The sequence below is a fragment of the Empidonax traillii genome, unplaced genomic scaffold, assembly GCF_003031625.1.
Source record: "Empidonax traillii isolate 1590-97213 ecotype Southwest subspecies unplaced genomic scaffold, ASM303162v1 scaffold579:size954524, whole genome shotgun sequence".
In the NCBI taxonomy this organism is placed as follows: domain Eukaryota; kingdom Metazoa; phylum Chordata; class Aves; order Passeriformes; family Tyrannidae; genus Empidonax; species Empidonax traillii.
In genome coordinates this window covers 136802-154521 of record NW_020955772.1, presented here as the reverse complement: position 1 = coordinate 154521, position 17720 = coordinate 136802, and the positions used below count along the sequence as shown (strand labels likewise).

The 17720-nt window shown below is 49.4% G+C and overlaps 2 protein-coding genes across 9 annotated transcripts in view; both read right to left on the bottom strand.

The window, feature by feature from the left end:
* The window catches only part of PPP1R12B (protein phosphatase 1 regulatory subunit 12B), a 112139-nt gene extending 106937 nt beyond the window's left edge, over positions 1-5202 (bottom strand). For 7 of the 8 annotated variants that reach the window (XM_027898122.1, XM_027898121.1, XM_027898123.1 and 4 more), the window contains exon 1: positions 4849-5136. In XM_027898122.1, coding sequence (XP_027753923.1) covers positions 4849-5136 — 288 coding nt within the window. Of the gene's footprint in view, positions 1-4848 lie in introns of all 8 variants that reach the window. The other variant, XM_027898119.1, reaches the window with a different exon arrangement.
* Positions 5203-6810: 1608 nt separating this feature from the next.
* LOC114064792 (serine/threonine-protein phosphatase 4 regulatory subunit 3B-like) lies at positions 6811-14394 on the bottom strand. Its single transcript, XM_027898137.1, has 11 exons — positions 13855-14394; positions 12887-12964; positions 11972-12085; positions 10914-11030; positions 10568-10699; positions 9783-9885; positions 9144-9302; positions 8808-8977; positions 8329-8465; positions 7821-7878; positions 6811-7029 (listed from the first exon to the last, which is right to left on the bottom strand). The coding sequence occupies exons 1-11, from the start codon at positions 14392-14394 to the stop codon at positions 6952-6954; spliced, it is 1686 nt and encodes a 561-aa protein (XP_027753938.1). The 3' UTR covers positions 6811-6951.
* Positions 14395-17720: the final 3326 nt, after the last annotated feature.

Genomic DNA, 17720 nt, shown 5'->3' with positions numbered 1-17720 from the left:
CTATTTTGTCTAATAAACTCCTGGTATATTGTAGGCAACTTCCAAGCTCTCTGAACTTTATTCAGAGTACTATGGGACAGTAGATGCTACTGCATTCCCATTTTTAACTGAAACCCAAAAACTCTGTTTCCCTAGTGATAAACCCTATTTTTGACAGTGCCATATTTCAGCTTGACGAGCAGTGTTAAATGCAGCACAAACAGCTTGCAACTTCTATTTTCCCTGGCAGAGGCCTTTGGAAAGGAACTCTGCACAGGGCACTGGGAAAGGTATGACTCTCCCTAGATAACCTTCTCTCCCGAGGATCAATGTATTTTTAGGCAATGCAGCCACCCAATCTTAAAAAATGCAGCCTGATTCATGACACCATCATCACCACTTAAAGATCAGAAGCTGAACCACCTTAAAGCACAGCTGTGATGCCCCAAAGATGGGGTACCTGAACATTCATTCAAGAGTTTTCATGTCACTGCACACTGTGTCATCCCTTCACTTTTCGGGGCACAAACTGGTTGTTACCCTTTGGTGATTAAGAAATTCCATGTCCAGGGAAGGTAAATGAAGCTGGGGAAGAGTCTGGAGCACAAGTCTGATAAGAAGCAGCTGAGGGAGTTGGGGGGGCCCAGCCTGGACAAAAGGAGGCTCAGGGGGGACCTTCTCACTCTCTCCAGCTCCCTGACAGGAGGCTGGAGCCAGGTGGGGGTCAGGCTCTGTTCCCAGGGAATAAGGGACAGGACAAAAGGAAACAGCCTCAAGTTGTACCAGGGGAGGTTTAGGCTGAATACTGGTAGAATTTCCTCCCTAAAAGGGTGGTCAGGCACTGGACCAGGCTGCCCAGGCAGTGGTAGAGTCACCATCTGTGCAAGTGTTCAAAAGACATGTGGATGTGGCACTTGGGGACATGGTTTAGTGGTGAACATGGCAGTGCTGGGTTCACTGTTGGACTCAACGATTTTAGAGGGCTTTTCCAACCTTAACAATTCCTTGACGTCGTTCCATGAATTCCCAGAAGCTGTGGCTGTAGGAGTACAGCACTTGACTGTGTGGGTTGGATCTCAGTTATCCTGTAAAACAAACCCAGGCTGCTTCAGCCACTATTGGAGTCCCAACCCTTCGCTCCATGCTCTTCAGGAGTGATGTCCTAGCTAGGAAAAGTATCAATCCACCCAGGAATGCTCTCTCTTTCTTCCCCTCAGTCTACAGATTTTGTTCCAGTGTTAGCACCTCAATGATTCTTCCAAGTCTCCAGACTGCTGTGACCACAGTGCTCTGTAACATATTCCCCCAGATGGTTTTAAGACTCTCCAAAAATTCTGCTGCCTCCTGCTTTGCTGGGACTGCACACAACCTTCAGAAGGGAGGAGAGGGCAAATTTGCTGAGCAGTAACTGAAATCCTTTTGACATACTGCTCTTCTGAGCTTTATAAAGCAGTAGCATCCGAGACATACCTGCAGTTTTAGAGCCGTGGCTGAGAAGGAAGAATAACTTAAACCAAGATCTCCTGGAGAGGTTCCAGCCTCCACCTAACCCAGAGTCACCACACAAAGCACCTGACTGTTCAAGAAGCAGCTTCTGAATAAGCACAAGTGCCCAGCACCCGAAAACAAGTAAACAGCAAGTGCCAAGGTGCTTGTAAATGACATGAACTCGGGAGTTATTTCATGAGCAACTCACTTCTCCTTGGAACAGGCCAAAGGGAAAGAGGGTAGATCATCAAAGGGCAGACAGAGGATAAACAATCTTTGCTGTCATCCTTTGTGAACCAGTCCTTGAAGACAAACAAGCACTACTATCATTACATTTGGAGATGCTTTCCCAACTAGAAGCAGCAGACTTCTTCCCCTTAAGACTCAATTTTCATGTAAGTTTACTCTTCCACTGGCTCTGTCGCTCAGGAGGCAGAGGGAGCAGTTCATGCCCATTTCCCACCACCTGCAAACACTAGAGAAGTTCACCAGCCACCAACAGTTCACTTCACCAACTGGAAGCAGCTTTCTTGATGATTTCTAAATGTTCACTCACATTTAACTAATATCTCCCTTTCCATTCTGCACTAGACACAAAACTATTGCCAAAAATAATTCCCTGAATACAGCCTAAGTTAATAACTGAAAACGGAGGACTGATGTTCATCCAGCAGCATTCTGCAGGCACTGAGGGAGATAAAAGTGCAGCTGAAGTCACCACCCAGGTGATTTGCACACCAGACACTGGCTGTGGTGCAGGTCTGTGCTGTACCACAGAGGACGATGACACAGGCTGCAGGCTCAGGAACACCACTTGTAATTTAAAAGGTTATTTTCAAAATACAGCTTTGTGGCTATAAATAGCAAAGGCAGCTTCTCACCCAGCAAGCACACAATGGGTCTTAGTCACAGTGGCCCAGATACCAGAGAAAGTGTAATTTTACCTTTGTGAACAACACACAACATTTGGGGCCACCCTGTGTTTCAAACAAACTAACCCAATTTGTAAGACTGGTCTTAAGTTTTGAGGAAGCAGCTGCCGACTCTGACAAATTAAGTCAATTGACTTTGTTAACCCTTCCATTACCTAAAAAGACCTGTTTGCTTGTCCAGAGCAACTCTCACTTCGTATTAAGTTCTTTAATCGAGGAAAAATATTTTACTTGATTTTTTCTTTCAACAAAGCCAGCTCTTTTTAACATGTAGGATTTCCTTCCTTACTCTGTGGCCCTTTGGTTTCACATGCATTAAACAAGAGCAGAGGGTCACCACCACCTGCCCTGTAATGTAACACTGTGATTCTAACACTGAGAGAAGTTACTGAAATATCCTCACCTGTACTACATCCTTTCTCAACCACAGCTCTGGGGACCCCCAACCTAACCGGTCTTGGCTCACACTTTACCATAGGCAGTATTATTCTCCAAGAAAACCAACATATTTTGGCCAGGAACTCATAACAACCTCCCTGACCACACTAATAAACATTTTCATCCCATACAGATTTACAGACTCAGGATACAACACGCACAACAAAACCTCTACCAAAACAGTGTTTGCTCCATTTGGGTGTGCAAGAACATCTCCTCACCGCTCAGCAAAAATGTTAATACATCCATGGGACATTGAAACAAAGTTTTTATTCCCGTCACAGTGAAGTCACCCTCCCTTCCTGTCCAGTTAGTGAAGAAACCCTTCACATAAGCGGCTGGCTGGTACCACCAGCATCTGCTCCACTGCTCACTCATCCAAACGCTCTTCCAAGTATCAAGCCCTTGGTGTTACTGGTCAGTGTCACCCGATACCGGGCTCCTAAGACACATAATAACACAATTCTGTACCCTTTACATAGGCAGAATTCAATGTGCAGCCTGTCTGTCAATACGTGGCTCGCCACGGGCTCCAGCAGCGTGACCCTGCTGAGCTCATCACCTGCTGCTGGACGAGTCCAACACACCTCACCAGGCACCTCTGGCCAAGGGTCACGTTGCCTCCATCAGCAAGAGACCCAGGCAGTTCTGAGGAGATCACAACCTCACAAAGTCATCCCAACTCTACCATCCACCTTAAATTCAGCCTTCTTGGTTGTCCAAACCCTTTTCAGTAGCTGGCTCTTACCAGTGTCTCTAGGACTACTCATTTATCTGCTAATAAATTTACACATGCCAGACTGGAGAGTACTTATGCAGTGTAACTTATTTGCTACTGCTGTACCAAAACCCACAACCAACCAAAAAGAAAGCTGAGCCATCACAAAGTTCACTGCTTTGCCAGCTGAAGCCTTATTCAACCTGACGGTCTGCGAGCTCCCATGCTCTTTGCTTCATAACTTATTTTTGGAAGCCCAGAATAAAATGTATCAATCTTCCCTCCCCTTGTTCCCTGACAGGAGCCAGCGAGCTCCTGAACCAGCTGACACATCCCAAATGCTTCAGTAACACCAGCCCAGCAAAGAAGAAATCCTGATCAGCTCAGCCACTGTCCTGCTATTTGTGCTAATAACGTGTTACTCTTTACCAACACATTATTTCCAGATGTTATTCCTGATGGCGCTTCTTTTCCCGCTCCTGTTGCTACACTGCATGCTTAATCTACAAGATCTTGAGCTAAGAAAATTTTCTTCCCGAGGCTGGCCCGGATCCAAAGCAGATTCGTTTCACTGACCAGATGCACCAATGTGGGACACTGATTTCACATGCCCTGCTAAATTCTCCATCCGTCTTAGATAGCAACAGGTTTCCCAATATTCTGGGGTGGCAATTTCACATGCTCCTTCGCATTGCTGCTCATTTACACAAGGACAGCAAAGGCTACAAGTGAAACACAGCACATGGTTCTCAACAGCCAAGGCTCTACTGCTCCACAGCCAGTGCCTGGGACCACCTTGTACCATCTTCAGCACATGTGTCCGACTATTAATTCATAGAATCTGTGTCGCTTATCGAGGATGAGGGCACTCTCTGCTCCCTGCTAAAGGAGCAGTCTGGGGAGTTTCAAGGCAACTCTGATAAAACACAACACAGGCGCTGACCAGACACACTCCTGACCTTGCAAAATCCGCGCTCCCTCGGGAAAATTTTCCCAGCATCGCTGCTATTTCAGCAGACCCCGAATGCACAAAGGCAGAAGTTTTTCCAAAAATTAACAAACCGGCCAGCTGGCCGGGCCGGGCAGCCCTGACAGCCCCCCTCGGTCTTTATTCCGCTAATTAAGCTCCTTAATAACCCCGCAAAAGCCCAGCACATCACGCTGCCCGACCAGGACAGGCCACCTGGGGCCGTGCCGTGACAGCGGCCGAGCGGGGCTCGGCTGGCAGCGCCCCGTCCCCCTTTGTTTACCGACAGCCCCGGCCCCGCGGAGCCCCCCCCCGGCCCCCGGTACCTGGTGCAGGGCTGTCAGCCCGTCCACGTTGGTCGTGTTGATGCGGGCGCCGCGGCCCAGCAGCCGCTTCACCTCCTCGGTGTCGCCGCTGGAGCAGGCGGCCAGGAACACGGCGCCCTCCTCGAAGCGGACGCGGGACCCCCCCGCGCCGCGGTGCCGGCCGCGGCCGCCCCCCGCCGCCACCGGCTCCTGCTCGGTGAGGGAGCCCTTCCAGCGCCGCAGCTGCTCGGCCCGCCGCAGCCGCGCCGACTCGGCTCGCTTGCCGCCCAGGTGCTCCGGCTCGGACATCGCCGCCGCAGCCGCTCTGACGGGACGGGACGCGCGGGGGCCGCGCCGCGCTCAGCCCGGAGCGGGGCGCAGCGCCCCCGCCGCCATCTTCGCTACGCCCCCACCCCCCCTCCCGCCCCGCCCGCGCCCCGCAGCACCCCGGGACATGTAGTTCGATGGGGGGGGCGGTGCCGCACCTGCCCCCCCCCTCCCCGCCCCGGGGGTGGCCGCGGCTTCCCGGCGGCCCCCGCGCCGGGACGCACCTGGGCGCGACCGGGACTACAACTCCCGGCAGCCCCCACGGGCGCGGGGCTGGGCGCCATCGCTGTGGGCCCCGCCCGCCGCCCCGTGACGGAATTCCACAATCCGGGAATCGACTGAGGGTGAGAAAGGTCTCCCGGCACCTGGGAGCGTAACCTGTCAATGCCTGACAGAGCTTTTCATGGAGAAATTCCTCCTGATGTCCCATCTGGACCTCCCCTGGCGCGGCTTAGCACCGTGTCGTCTTGACCTGTCCCTTGATCCCTGGGAGCAGAGCCGGATCTCCCCTGACTCCCCGCTCCTGTCAGGGATTGCAGAGCCAGAAGGTCCCCCCTGAGCCTCCTTTTCTCCAGGCTGAGACCCCCCAGGTCCATCAGCCGCTCCTGGTGCTCCAGACCCTCCCCCAGCTCTGTTCCCTTCCCTTCACTCGGGGTCCGGCGGCTGCAGCTCCAGTCAGACACCGGTGGGTTCATGGAGGAGCTGCCAGAACCTGTAAATTTGAAACTAAGGACTAAGCAGTAATCATCAGGAGGGCTGTGAGAGCTCTGGGACCCTGGCACAAGGAACATTAAAAACAAAAACAAACCCCGCAAAAAACAACAACAACAAAACAAACAAACAATCAAAACCAAACCCCCCACAAAAAAACAAACAAAAGAACAACAACAACAATAAAATCACGGTGATGTGAAAGTTCCCTGAAAACTAATCCGTCCTCCTTGGAAAACCTCAGAAGGCAAGAAGCTTTCTCAGAATTTTATGCAACTCTTCCCGGTGAGTGGGGTTGGAGCAGAGCCCCCACCCCGGGAACACGGGTGTCCCTCTGGCACAGCCCCCCGGGCTGCTCCCTTGCAGCTCCCCCTGCTGCAGAGGGGAAGCTTTGGGATGAGATGTTCGCCTTGGCTTCGTTGCGCCTTCCCCGAGCCCCCTCTCGTGGCTGCGCGTCCGTCCCGTCCCGCTGAGCGCCCCGCGGGGCTGGCTCTGCTGGGGTGGTGCCGAGCATCGCTCCCGAAACTCAGCCGGGCTCCGGGCTTCGTCTGAGCCGAGGGGCTGCTCCTCTTAAAACAACTCCAGGAGTTTTTGCAGGAAAACCCCCCAGGGACCGTTTGGCTTTGGTGGAGTTGTAACAAAGCCTGGAGGGATCCCTCCTTTGCCCACGGCATTCCATCCCTGACACGCCACAGGGACTCCCAGGAAAAGAGAACCAACACGCCCAGTCAACTTTCATGGAACTTTTTATTAATATAACATTCTTCGATAAACGTCTTATAAAATTACAGAGGAAAATTCTAAATCCTAACTTTAACAGCTTAACACTATTATATTTAAACGTATTTACAAACAGCCTAAAACCAGAACAATGGGAACTCGGATATAAAACAAACTTATCTGCTTATCTTCTACGTAACAAACTCTACTGAAGTAACAAACTCTACTGAAGTAACAAGAGCTACAGAAGCCTATCTTCTACCAAACAATAGCTACAATTAAAACTAACTCCAAACCCTTAACACTTAACACTTGAAGACCTAGAAACCCAAAATGACAATTCGTCTTCCAGACTTTGTGTTTCCTTCAACAGCACTGGCGTGGTCTTTTCCTTTTAACTATCTCCTCCTCTTCGTCATCAGTATAATCCATCTGTAGAGATCTCTGCCAATTAGAAAAAGGAAATCATCACCTTGATGAAATACCCACCAATGTGCAATTTTAGTACACATCTCCCCCAGCCAGCCTGTCAGGACACCCCAGTAGGCAGCAGAAGGTGCCTGGGAGATCCTTTGGCATTCCAAGACCCTTGGTCTGGAGAGTGGTTTTGAACCTCAAGCTGCAAAAAGTACTGGAGCTTGCTTGTTCCTCTGGCTGTGGCCTCACAGTTGTTTCAAAATCCCTTTGGAAGCTCCCAGCTGGACAGGCACAAACTCCAACATGCCCCCTGAGATCCCTTTGGCTACTCAGCCTTAGGAGTGGGCAATCAAATTCCTGCCACACTTCGCTGAAGCTGCTCAGGAGCTCACAAGTTGGATATTCCAATAGTGCACGACTGTGTCAGGCACCACAGAGGTGTCACTGACTGCCTTTGTCTGCTTTAAAACAATCAGTAACCCCCCAGCTAGGGGGCCCTGACACAGTTCCCCCAAAATCCCAATCCCATCTGTACCTCACGCCCACACAGCAGCACCTGGGCAGGGACAAAGCCGAGGGGTGGCACCAGTTAAATGACACAGAAGATGCAAGATCAGACTGTGCCACCAGATCACCAACAGACTCTGGCCCCACCCAGTCCTTCCTTAACCCTTCCCCCAGAGCAGCCAGGGTTTCCCTAGGCAGCTCTTGGGGTGATTTCTCTCTCCCTCAGCCCCCTGCCCGTCACACCCAGGACAACCCCCCCCAGGCAGCTCTGCTGTCCCACCCAGGACAGCTCCTCACACCAGTTCTCCCACCTTGGGGGCCACCACCGGCCTCAGGGTCACCTTTGAAGGGGAGCCACGGTGTGGGACACTGTAAGAGAGACAGGGCAGGTGATTCCAGCTTTGCTGCTGTTTCACACTCAGCCAGGACCAGAAATGCCTTGCATAGCTTTAGGGGGAATTGTGCACACTTGAGAAGGCAATCCAACCCCATCCCCGGTTCTGCCCTCACTGTGAGACTCACCAGCACCCCATCTGACACTGAGGCAGAGTGAATCCCAGCTCAGGGGACAGAGCAAGATTCTGCTCTTCAGAAGCTGAGAGTTTTCTGAAGGGAACAAGTAATCCACTGACCAGCATCAGCTCTACTACAGGAGGCAGATGGGACTTTCCTCTAATCCAAGAAGTTTTCATCAAGAATGAAACCCAACCCCAGTGCCAGCCACCTGCTCCTGCTGCCCTCTGGGAAACTAAAAATCAAGGAGCAGCCCTGCAGAATGGCAGTCCCTGGCAGGCTCAGGACACACAAACTGGGGCCTACCTGTTCTCTTTCTGCTCTTGTTGCTGCTTTTCTTCCTCGTTGCTTGTCTGCAGTCCAAAAGTCTGAGTGTAGTTGATAGATCCAAGTGCCTGACAGAAGTTGTCCACTAGGTATCCACTAAGGGAGTTGCCATCTTCCTGCAGAAGAACAAACCAGGGTTTCAGTCTCAGATGATCCCAGGCAGAAGTTCAGAAACCTTTGAGTTTAATTTGGAAAAGGAACCGATTCCTTTGGCCAGAGCCAAAACACTATTGTAAAGAACAGTTGTGAAGCAACTGGATTTATCCTTAATAGAAAAGCTGAAATCTAGAAATAATTATGAAGCTTTGCATGGAAATGGACAAGAAACTCGGCAGTGTCCTAATGCTATTTGTGACACTGCCATTCAACCAGCATGGTGCAGTCTGGGAGGGCTGCATTTTGCCTTTTGCCCCGAGAGGCCCCAGACATGTCAGAGCTGAAGCTGCTGCTGAACTCACCAGTTTGATGAATCCCAACAGCTCAATCACAGTCGGGATGAGCAGATGATACACAGATCCATTTTCCAACAGAGCAAGTAAAAACGGTTCAAGGAGGTTTTCCTGGGCCATGTAATGGTTATAGAACTCATCTCTCATGTCAATTACCTTATTCATAAGCTGAAAAGCATCTGTATGAAGAGAGAAATTCAAGCATTTAATAGCCACATGCCCGGGCTCCAGTCCAGAAATTCATTCCCATGAATTCTGAGTTCAGGTGCCCACTGACACTGGAACACCCTGCACACAGGACATACAAAGCCTTGAAGAAGGAGATCACCACAGTTCTATACTCACTCAAGGCCAGAAATGTGTGTTTGGAATTCATCAAGACCAGGACACTTCTTAGCAAATCCCTGCTGATAATGTAATGCCTCATGTGCTCCCTGTGCCACTCCACACAATACGTGAGCACCTTCAAAACTAAGGACAGCAGTTTTGCCGTTTGATGGTCATCTACAAGGAAAATTAACGCCTTCAATTAAGCAAACAAACCAAATAATGTATTGTCATGCACACCAAGCTCAGTTCCTGTTACAGTTCCTGACATGTTTTTAGTGGACTTTTGCTTCAGGAAGCGAAACGCTGGGTCAGAACAAAACACAACTGTGGCTTTTTTGCCCTTACAGCAAATATTCTTTAAGTTATACAAGTCAAACTGCTACACCATTAAGGCCACACATCAAGGAGGTGCATCTTTTCCAAAGAACAGCATCAAGCTCTATCAACAGTCAGAATTCCAAGACAGGGCTGAAAACTGCTGCCCACAAGAACTCCAGTCCCTGGGGGAGCAGCAGGGATGGACGCTCGGGGAAAAGCACTTTCCCCAAATGTATTTCCAGCTGCCCTCACGAGCTGATTGCTGGGATCAGCACTGTCAGTCACTGATAAACACTAAAAGCTGAAAATGGGGGAAAAAATAAAACTTCTCATTACCTATTTCGCATGTGCCTTCTGCTGCATTGGCCAGAAGTGGAGCAGTCAGAACAGGAAGACAGCAGGTGTAGAAGTAATTGAGAAACTGAAATACATGTAAAGCCTAAAACAGAGAATCATTTCCTTAAATACTGGTCTTCCCACACACCTTTTAAATAAGAAAGGGCAGTAACAAGAGAAACAGCCTACAAAGAATTGTCTTGGCTCCTTCAGCTCTGCCTGCATCTCTCTGGCTGGGCCTGCAGCACTGTCTGCACTCAACAAAGATCAACCAACCTCACTGTCACCAGGAGAGTCCCCACCACGGGTGCAAATATATCCTGGGAACCCATCAGTGACTCCAAGTGCTTGACAAAGTGTCCTTAAACCATTCTCAAGTGCAGGAATTATGTCATGACAACCTGCAAACCTTTTCACAGCTATTCCTGCACATTCCAATGGATTAAAACGTGGATTGGGTTTCTCAGGGACTCTCCTGGATTCTGTTCTTTCTAGATTCCTCCCCCAGCCAGCAGGAGCTCTGCCCAGACAGGGCTGTGTCACTGAAACCCAGCGCTACTTGGCTTAACAAATCCCATTCCAGTGCCCCACACACAGAGTTTCCTGAGCAAAGGGAGTGGGAACTTAAGCTTTAAGTTCAGTACCAGACCACACACAACACCCAAGAAATCACCCAGAAATGAAAACTCCTTTTACCCTCTGCCCACAACATCAGCAGTAGAGAATCTCAGGTTTTTAGGTTTGCTGAGACAGTGATGTGTCTTCACCCCTTCGCATTTTCTTACCTTAGTTGTGGGCCTCAGGTTCCCTGGATCGAGCAGAGTGCACAGCACATCTATCAGCTGCTCAGCTTCCCCAAACTCGCGACTGCGGCGGCAGATCAGCTGCTCAGTGAGCACTCTGATGAGGTTGGTATCCTGCAAAAAAACCCAAACAAAGAAGGCACAGAGTAATTAGATAGCAGAGTGGAATGAGTTCCCTGGGGTTTCATTGGGGTTTTTTGTTTGTTTGTTTGTTTGTTTTAACAAAAATTTCAGTGAAATAGAAAGATGGAGATTTTGTTTGGCTGGTTTGCTTCCTGTTTGCCCTAAGACTGGTATATTCAACAAACTCCAACCCACTTTTACTTACAAGGTGACTCTGCTGGGCCTCTTTCATTATAAATTCTTGGACCACAAATGGACAATAGCCTGCCAGATCAGACAAGATGTCTGTGGCAACACCTTTAACTTGAAGATCATCCATTCCCTAACAAAAAAGAGATTAATTTGTCAGGGCAAATCAAGTTTGGGATTTATTATCAGGTAAAACTGCAAAGAAAAGGGAGTTAAAAGGTTTGGGAGCGTTTCATGACAAAGTTTTCGTGAGAAACAAATGTAAATGTAACCATATTACAGAAAACCAGCAGTAAACCAACAGCATCTTTCCCCCACTCTTTCCCTCCTTTAGAAAGCACTCAAGGCTTTCTGTGAACTTAATGGTCACAAACATTAGGCAGGAAACATTCCTATCGTGCCACTGGCTCCAATATCTAAGACACTGATCTTCTGTACATGTTCTCCACAATTTATTCATATCGTACCCAAGGACCAGCTGTACAGATCAATAGGTCCAGAAGTGTCTGTGCTCATTTCCAGGCAACAAAAAAGATTAAACTTCATCTAATCCTTGATCATCCACAGCACTTCAGTGTTTTCCCAGCAGTCCCTGTCCCTTTATCAGTTCACAGGTTGTTACTCCAGGATAGAAACCCCCTGGAATTTTGTGGCTTTGTGGAATAGCAGCACTGACACATGGATTGCAATGGTCCGGCAGCAACAGCTGCTTCAGCCAAAGGAGTTAAAAAATGATGTTTTCCCTTTGCTGACTAGGACATATTAATTTGCTAACAACAGGATCTTTTGGGTAGGAACCAGCTGACAGTTCGAGATTATCTAAAAATCCTTCTTTGACCCTGCTTCAACAGCAACCACAATGGCAACAGGAAAAATCACCAGAGCACCCAAGTCAGGGCCTTCAGAGAGCTGTGGGCAGCTTTTGGGTCCTGAACGTTCCAACCAACTTCCACCCTCAGCAGAGCAAAACTGTCCCAGCAAGCTGATACAGAAGTGCTCAGCAGACCCCAAACCTGCTTCAGTGGCTGTGGGATTTTCTAGTTTAATTAAAATCAGCTTGAAGTTTTCACTTACTATCAGAACTTCAAGAGTTGAAAAAATTCCCAACTTGGCCGATCTTTGTAAAAATTTCTGTCTCTTCTTTTGGAACATGAGGGAAAAGTTACAGATTTCCTTGAGGAAGTTAACCTGTTGCATTAAAAAAAAATAATTCAGGTGTATTTGAGTCAGAAAACTCTCCGAAAGGAGGAAACGGTTCCAATTTGCAGCAGAGTTTGAGTCCTAGCTGGGATGGACCTTCCTAGAAAGTAGTATTGTTTTCGTTCTGTCTTGTCCAGCTTTACCAACATCAGTAAAGGAAAGCAAAACAAAGCAAACACACAGAGAAAGAATAAATGAAGGTGCTGGGCTTGAGCTTGGAAAGAAATACAGTCACCTTGTAGCTGTTTTATCATCCCAGCTTAGGAAGGATTGATTCTCCTGCCAGGCCTGAAGGGACAAAAGGCCTTCCTCTCTGAAAGTGAGCACTGAACAGGTAATTTAGGTAGCTAAATGTGTTCAAGGATAAATACACTTTGTAATACATATATAAAAGAACAATCCTCAGTCACTGGACTTTAAAGATCTCTCTCTGAATCAGTAAAGCACAGTGGCCAAAGCAATGCTGATATGACTGGAAGTCAGTGATCTGGGATGCTGAAGGGCACTGGGAAGAAAGGAGAGCTTGGAATCGATGTCAGCTCAGTGCTAGTCCTTTCTGCACAATAAAATCATTATTTACCACAAATAAATCAGAGCTTATGTTGCCAGAAAGATTTTTCTAGTGGGTACTTAAGCGAAGACTGAGCTCCCCTGGAAGTGATTCCAGGGCTCCAGAAATACTTCAGTGTCTTTAGGAGACCTCAAAGAACTCCTGGAACGATTTCACTTTTTCTACTTCATGTCTCTAATTTTCAAGCATTTGAGGAACCACTGAGAGCACGGACTTACCAATTCCAGTCGTTCGTCCTCAGCTATAGCTTCATTTGTTAATTGGGCAAAAAGGTCAGACAAAAATTTCTCGTCTTTCTGCGTGACACACAAAAGGAACACAACTCACACAGTGCCTCTGGAAAGAATAAACTGCCTTCTTTATGGGATCCCACACTGCCCAAAGTCCAGCTCTCCACACCTCCATTCATTTTATCCCCAAAAAGGCAAAGGCCAGAGTACAATACACACCCAGCAGGGTCATTTTCCAGGTCATTGTTTCAGCATTCCCTCTGTGCAGCAGAAGCAGGTCCAGGAGACCAGACCCCCAGGTTAAGCTGAGATAAAACTGCAACTACAAAGAGCCAACCAAGACACAACTCCTCCCGTGCTGCACCTGCTGTTCACACTCCCCTGGGAACATCCCACTGGGATCCCTTTCCCTCTTTGGGATCTGCAGCCCTGCAAAGCATCTTTTCAGGCCACCTGGACCGGGGTGACCAGATTCATGGTTTGCTGCAGCCACATCCCTGTTAACCTTCCTCACAATCAAACCAGCTCCCCAACTTACAGACACTCTGCTTTGCACCTCTGGACTATTATTGGCTTTTTTTTTTTTTATTCTTTCCCATGGAAGGCAGATGTGGAATCGCAGGTTCAGGATTTGTTACACACACACATCACAAATTTTCCTGATCTGGAATTACCAAAAGTTGCTCTTTCCCTACACACCTGTACAAACCAGCTCAAAAGGAGGATGTTGCTTAGGAATCAAAGAGAAGGACTTTAAACTCTTTACAATCCATTAAAAAATATTTAGATATTCACCTGAAATCTTCTGTTTCTAAAGTACAGAATCAAAGATATATGAGGAAGAAGGGGAAACATTCTGAACACTGTGCAAATGAAAGCATGTGGGATTAACTGTGATCCACTGGAAACTACAGCTCTGGGGCCCAAACCCTTTAGACCAGGTCAAACCCACTTACCTCCAACACTCGCAGTATCTCCTCTTTCTTGCGGCGGATGAAGGAATTGAGGACAAAAGGATAATTCTCTCCAAAATCAGGAGGACTTGGAAAGAAGTTAGCCTGAATATACTGTGCCTGGTACATCTGGTGGAATTTTTTCTGGATCTTGGGGTCTTTGATGGGAACAATCTTCTTAAGCTTGGCTCTTTCACGGGAGAGCTGCTTGTGGTGCTTGGGCTGAGCCAGCGAAGGATCATACTCCAGGCATCCGATGACATCCATAATATACTTCTCGGAGAACATCACTTCAAACAGACTTGTTTTACCAAGTTGCAGAATCCTTCTCATAATTTCATTCAACTGGTGTAAGGCCTTGGTGGTCTTTGACCGCTTGCAGGCCTGGAAAAGCTGCAGCAGTTTTGGAATATAACCCTTCCTCTTCATGACCAGCCCCAGCTTTTCTCTGCGGCTGTGTGAGGAGAGGGCAGAGGTGATGAGATCGGCGATGTCTCCAAGCCTGTTGGCCTCACAGGGAGGAAGGTCGATCTTTGAAGGCATGTCGTGCAGGTGTTCCTCTTCCGACACAGAAAGACACGGGGGTGACTTCCACGGAGCGTCGAAACCCGAACGCGGAGCAAGAGGGAAGGCAGAGAGAAGCTCGCGCTGCGCTCGCCTCCTGCTTGCTCTGCCCCTGAAGCTTCCACAGGGTTCCGTTGTCTCCAGCCTCCTTGTGATGTCACCTGCACCAGGAGGCTCTGCACCCTCGTCTCCAGCCCTCAGGGTTCCCCAAGGTTCTACATTCCAGAATGACCAACCTACTTCTGAAACCTGAGCAGAGAACTTGTAGAGCTAAGGGGAGATGTTCCAGCAGCCTTCCAGTGCAGGAAGGCTGGACAGAGACTTTTGCCCACGTCATGCAGTGACAGGACAAGGGACAGTGGCCTCAAGCTGAGGGAGGGCAGGTTTAAATCACGTATTAGGAAGAAATTCTTTACTCTAAGGGTGGTGAGGCCCTGGCACAAGTTGCCCAGAGAGGCTGAGGACTCCCCAGGCCTGGAGATGCGTAGTGAGTTGACCCTGGCACTCACCAAAGATGCTCTGGCCTCTAGAACTGGACAGCAGAGAGAAATTAGAACAAAGGGTTCATGGGTTGAGATAAGGAGAGATACCTTACCATATACCATCATGGTCAAAACAGGCTTGAATTGGGGATACTAACTGAATTTATTAATAAAAAAATCATATGGGGCTGTCAAAGGGGCCTGCTGTTCACTCCCTTACTCTCCAGTCAATGAAATAGCTCATGGATGGGAGTTATGGACCTCAGCTGGTGGATATTGCTGTCACTGTAGTTTTCTGGTGGCAATTGGCACTTGCTGGTCTTCAGCTTGTAGCAATCCCACGATGAAGGGACATTCTGATAGGCCAGGCAGAGTAGATAATTGCTTGATCTTCTCTGTATTCACAGTAGCTACACCAAAAGCCCATCAATGCTCCTTTGGATCCTTGAAGTGCCCTCTCCTGAGGCAGTCAGTGCCAAGGATACACAGGGCTTTTGGGCCAGTCACAATCAGGAGCTTTTCCCACTTGTCCCCTGTTAAACATCGAATTCACACAGTCCTGTACGCCTGGTTATTCCTCTACTCCTCCTGCCTGACGGCAGGGACCCTCTGTTCCTGGCCAAAGTATTCACTGTCTGACTCTGCGATGCCAGACCAGAAGTCCTCTGAGTTTCGGGAGCGATGCTCGGCACCACCCCAGCAGAGCCAGCCCCGCAGGGCGCTCAGCGGGACGGGACGGACGCGCAGCCACGAGAGGGGGCTCGGGGAAGGCGCAACGAAGCCAAGGCGAACATCTCATCCCAAAGCTTCCCCTCTGCAGCAGGGGGAGCTGCAAGGGAGCAGCCCGGGGGGCTGTGCCGGAGGGACACCCGTGTTCCCGGGGTGGGGGCTCTGCTCCAACCCCACTCACCGGGATCGGGTGAACGGGGGGAAACCAGGAATTGAAATATTAAATTTCTTCGATTACATGCATTTATCCACCACTATTTTTTCCCAGGGCTTCTTTAAATACACCTTTAAATGCCCAAAGAAGCGAAGGTTCTCATAATATTCTCTAATGCCTGCACACATCTTGTATTAACGTGGTGGAAGAGTTGCATAAAGTTCTGAGAAAGCTTCTTGCCTTCTGAGGTTTTCCAAGGAGGATGAATTTGTTTTCAGGGAACTTTCACATCACTGTGATTTTGATTTTTTTTTTTCTTTAAATGTTCCTTGTACCAGGGTCCCAGAGCTCTCACAGCCCTCCTGATGATTACTGCTTAGTCCTTAGTTTCAAATTTACAGGTTCTGGCAGCTCCTCCATGAACCCACCGGTGTGTGACTGGAGCTGCAGCCGCTGGACCTGCTGCTCTGGGAGCTCCACACCCTGAGTGAAGGGAAGGGAACAGAGCTGGGGAAGGGTCTGGAGCACCAGGAGTGGCTGATGGAGCTGGGAGTCTCAGCCTGGAGAAAAGGAGGCTCAGGTGGGACCTTCTGGCTCTCTGACAGGGGGGCAGACAGGTGGGGTCAGGGTTTTCTCCCAAATAGGAAGCAACAGGACGAGAGGAAATGGCCTCAAGTTGTGCCAGGAATTTCTTAACCCAGAGTTCAGGGTAAAATTCCTGTTGAATCTAATGGCAAGTTTTCCAGGTCCAAAGGAAGCCCCTCCCTGCTGCCCTCCCAGTCCTTCTCCCTTCCTTCCAGTTTCAGTAACACACTCCCAGCAGCTGGAACAGTCTGGGCTCCTCAGCTCCTGCCAGTGAACTGTCTTCCCTTGATGAGCCGTGGTGGCTCAGAAGAGCAGAGTGAGTGCGAAGGGTCCTGTGAGCCCCACAGAGCAGCAGCAGCCTCTTCCTACCAGATACCTCTTCTTTAATGGCTACTTACATTTTTCAAGTAGAAAAAGGCCAGTCCAGGCATAAGACATTAAATAGGGGCCTTTGCCAACTGCATTCTGGCCTGACTTGACAATCCTGTCCATTCTCACAGTGATCAGGAGCACTGGAGCATCCTCACCTACTCCAGGGGCTGGAATATCCTCATGAAGCACAGATGAGCCTCAGGGGCTCCCAGGGCAGCAGCTCAGGGTGGGAAGCAGTTTAGCCACCAGCAAAATCTGTTCTCTTCTCCTGACTTTCCCTCATGGAGCAACCTGTGAGACTGCTCCTGGAAGTGGCTCCTTTGCTGGTCTCCAGGTCCAGGGAACAGAACATCCATGGACTGGATCTTCTTTGGATCTTCCAGGACACCAAAAATGCCTAAGAATGGGAAGATCCTTTCCCTGTCCAGGTTTCCCTGTGTGGGGTTTGCTGGGATCGGGGAGGGTGTTCCCACTCCCCTCCTTGCCCTCCTCCATGGGTAGAGGGGAATGCCAGAGGGGGACAGATCCAGGGGAATGTTTCCCAAGGGCATGGAGAACGGGAACTTGTACCCCAACAAGCTGCAAATCAGGCAGGGATGAGCATACAAGGGAACACCCAAACTCAGACTGGGATGTGGAGTCCTGATGGGGGGTCTGAGTATGGAGATGCACCCAGGGTTGGACAGACAATTCAGTGCTGGGTCAGCCTACAGGGCCTACACATGGACCACCCTCAGCTTTTCAGGGTGTAAACAGCATTACCTGGAGCCTTGGGGTTGTTTTTCACATGGTGCTGGGCCTTCCTGGGCTCCTGTATTGCCCTGGCACAGAAACACACAGGGGAAAACGGAAAGAGCAGCTTTGCAGCCCTGCAGCCACACTTTCTGTAGGCTGCTCTGGGAATGTGTTGGCTTGGAGGGCACTGCTGTGTGAGGGTACAGAGGGTCCATGGACAGCAGGGAGGTGCAGGCAGTGTCTCTGCA

Coding starts and splice junctions, on each gene's coding strand:
- LOC114064792 (XM_027898137.1), bottom strand. CDS start 14,394: ATGCCTTCAAAGATCGACCTTCCTCCCTGTGAGGCCAACAGGCTTGGA. Junction 9,886..10,567: donor ACCTGAGGCCCACAACTAAG/GTAAGAAAATGC, acceptor TCTCTGTTTTAG/GCTTTACATGTATTTCAGTT. Junction 9,303..9,782: donor AGAAGGCACATGCGAAATAG/GTAATGAGAAGT, acceptor TTTTCCTTGTAG/ATGACCATCAAACGGCAAAA.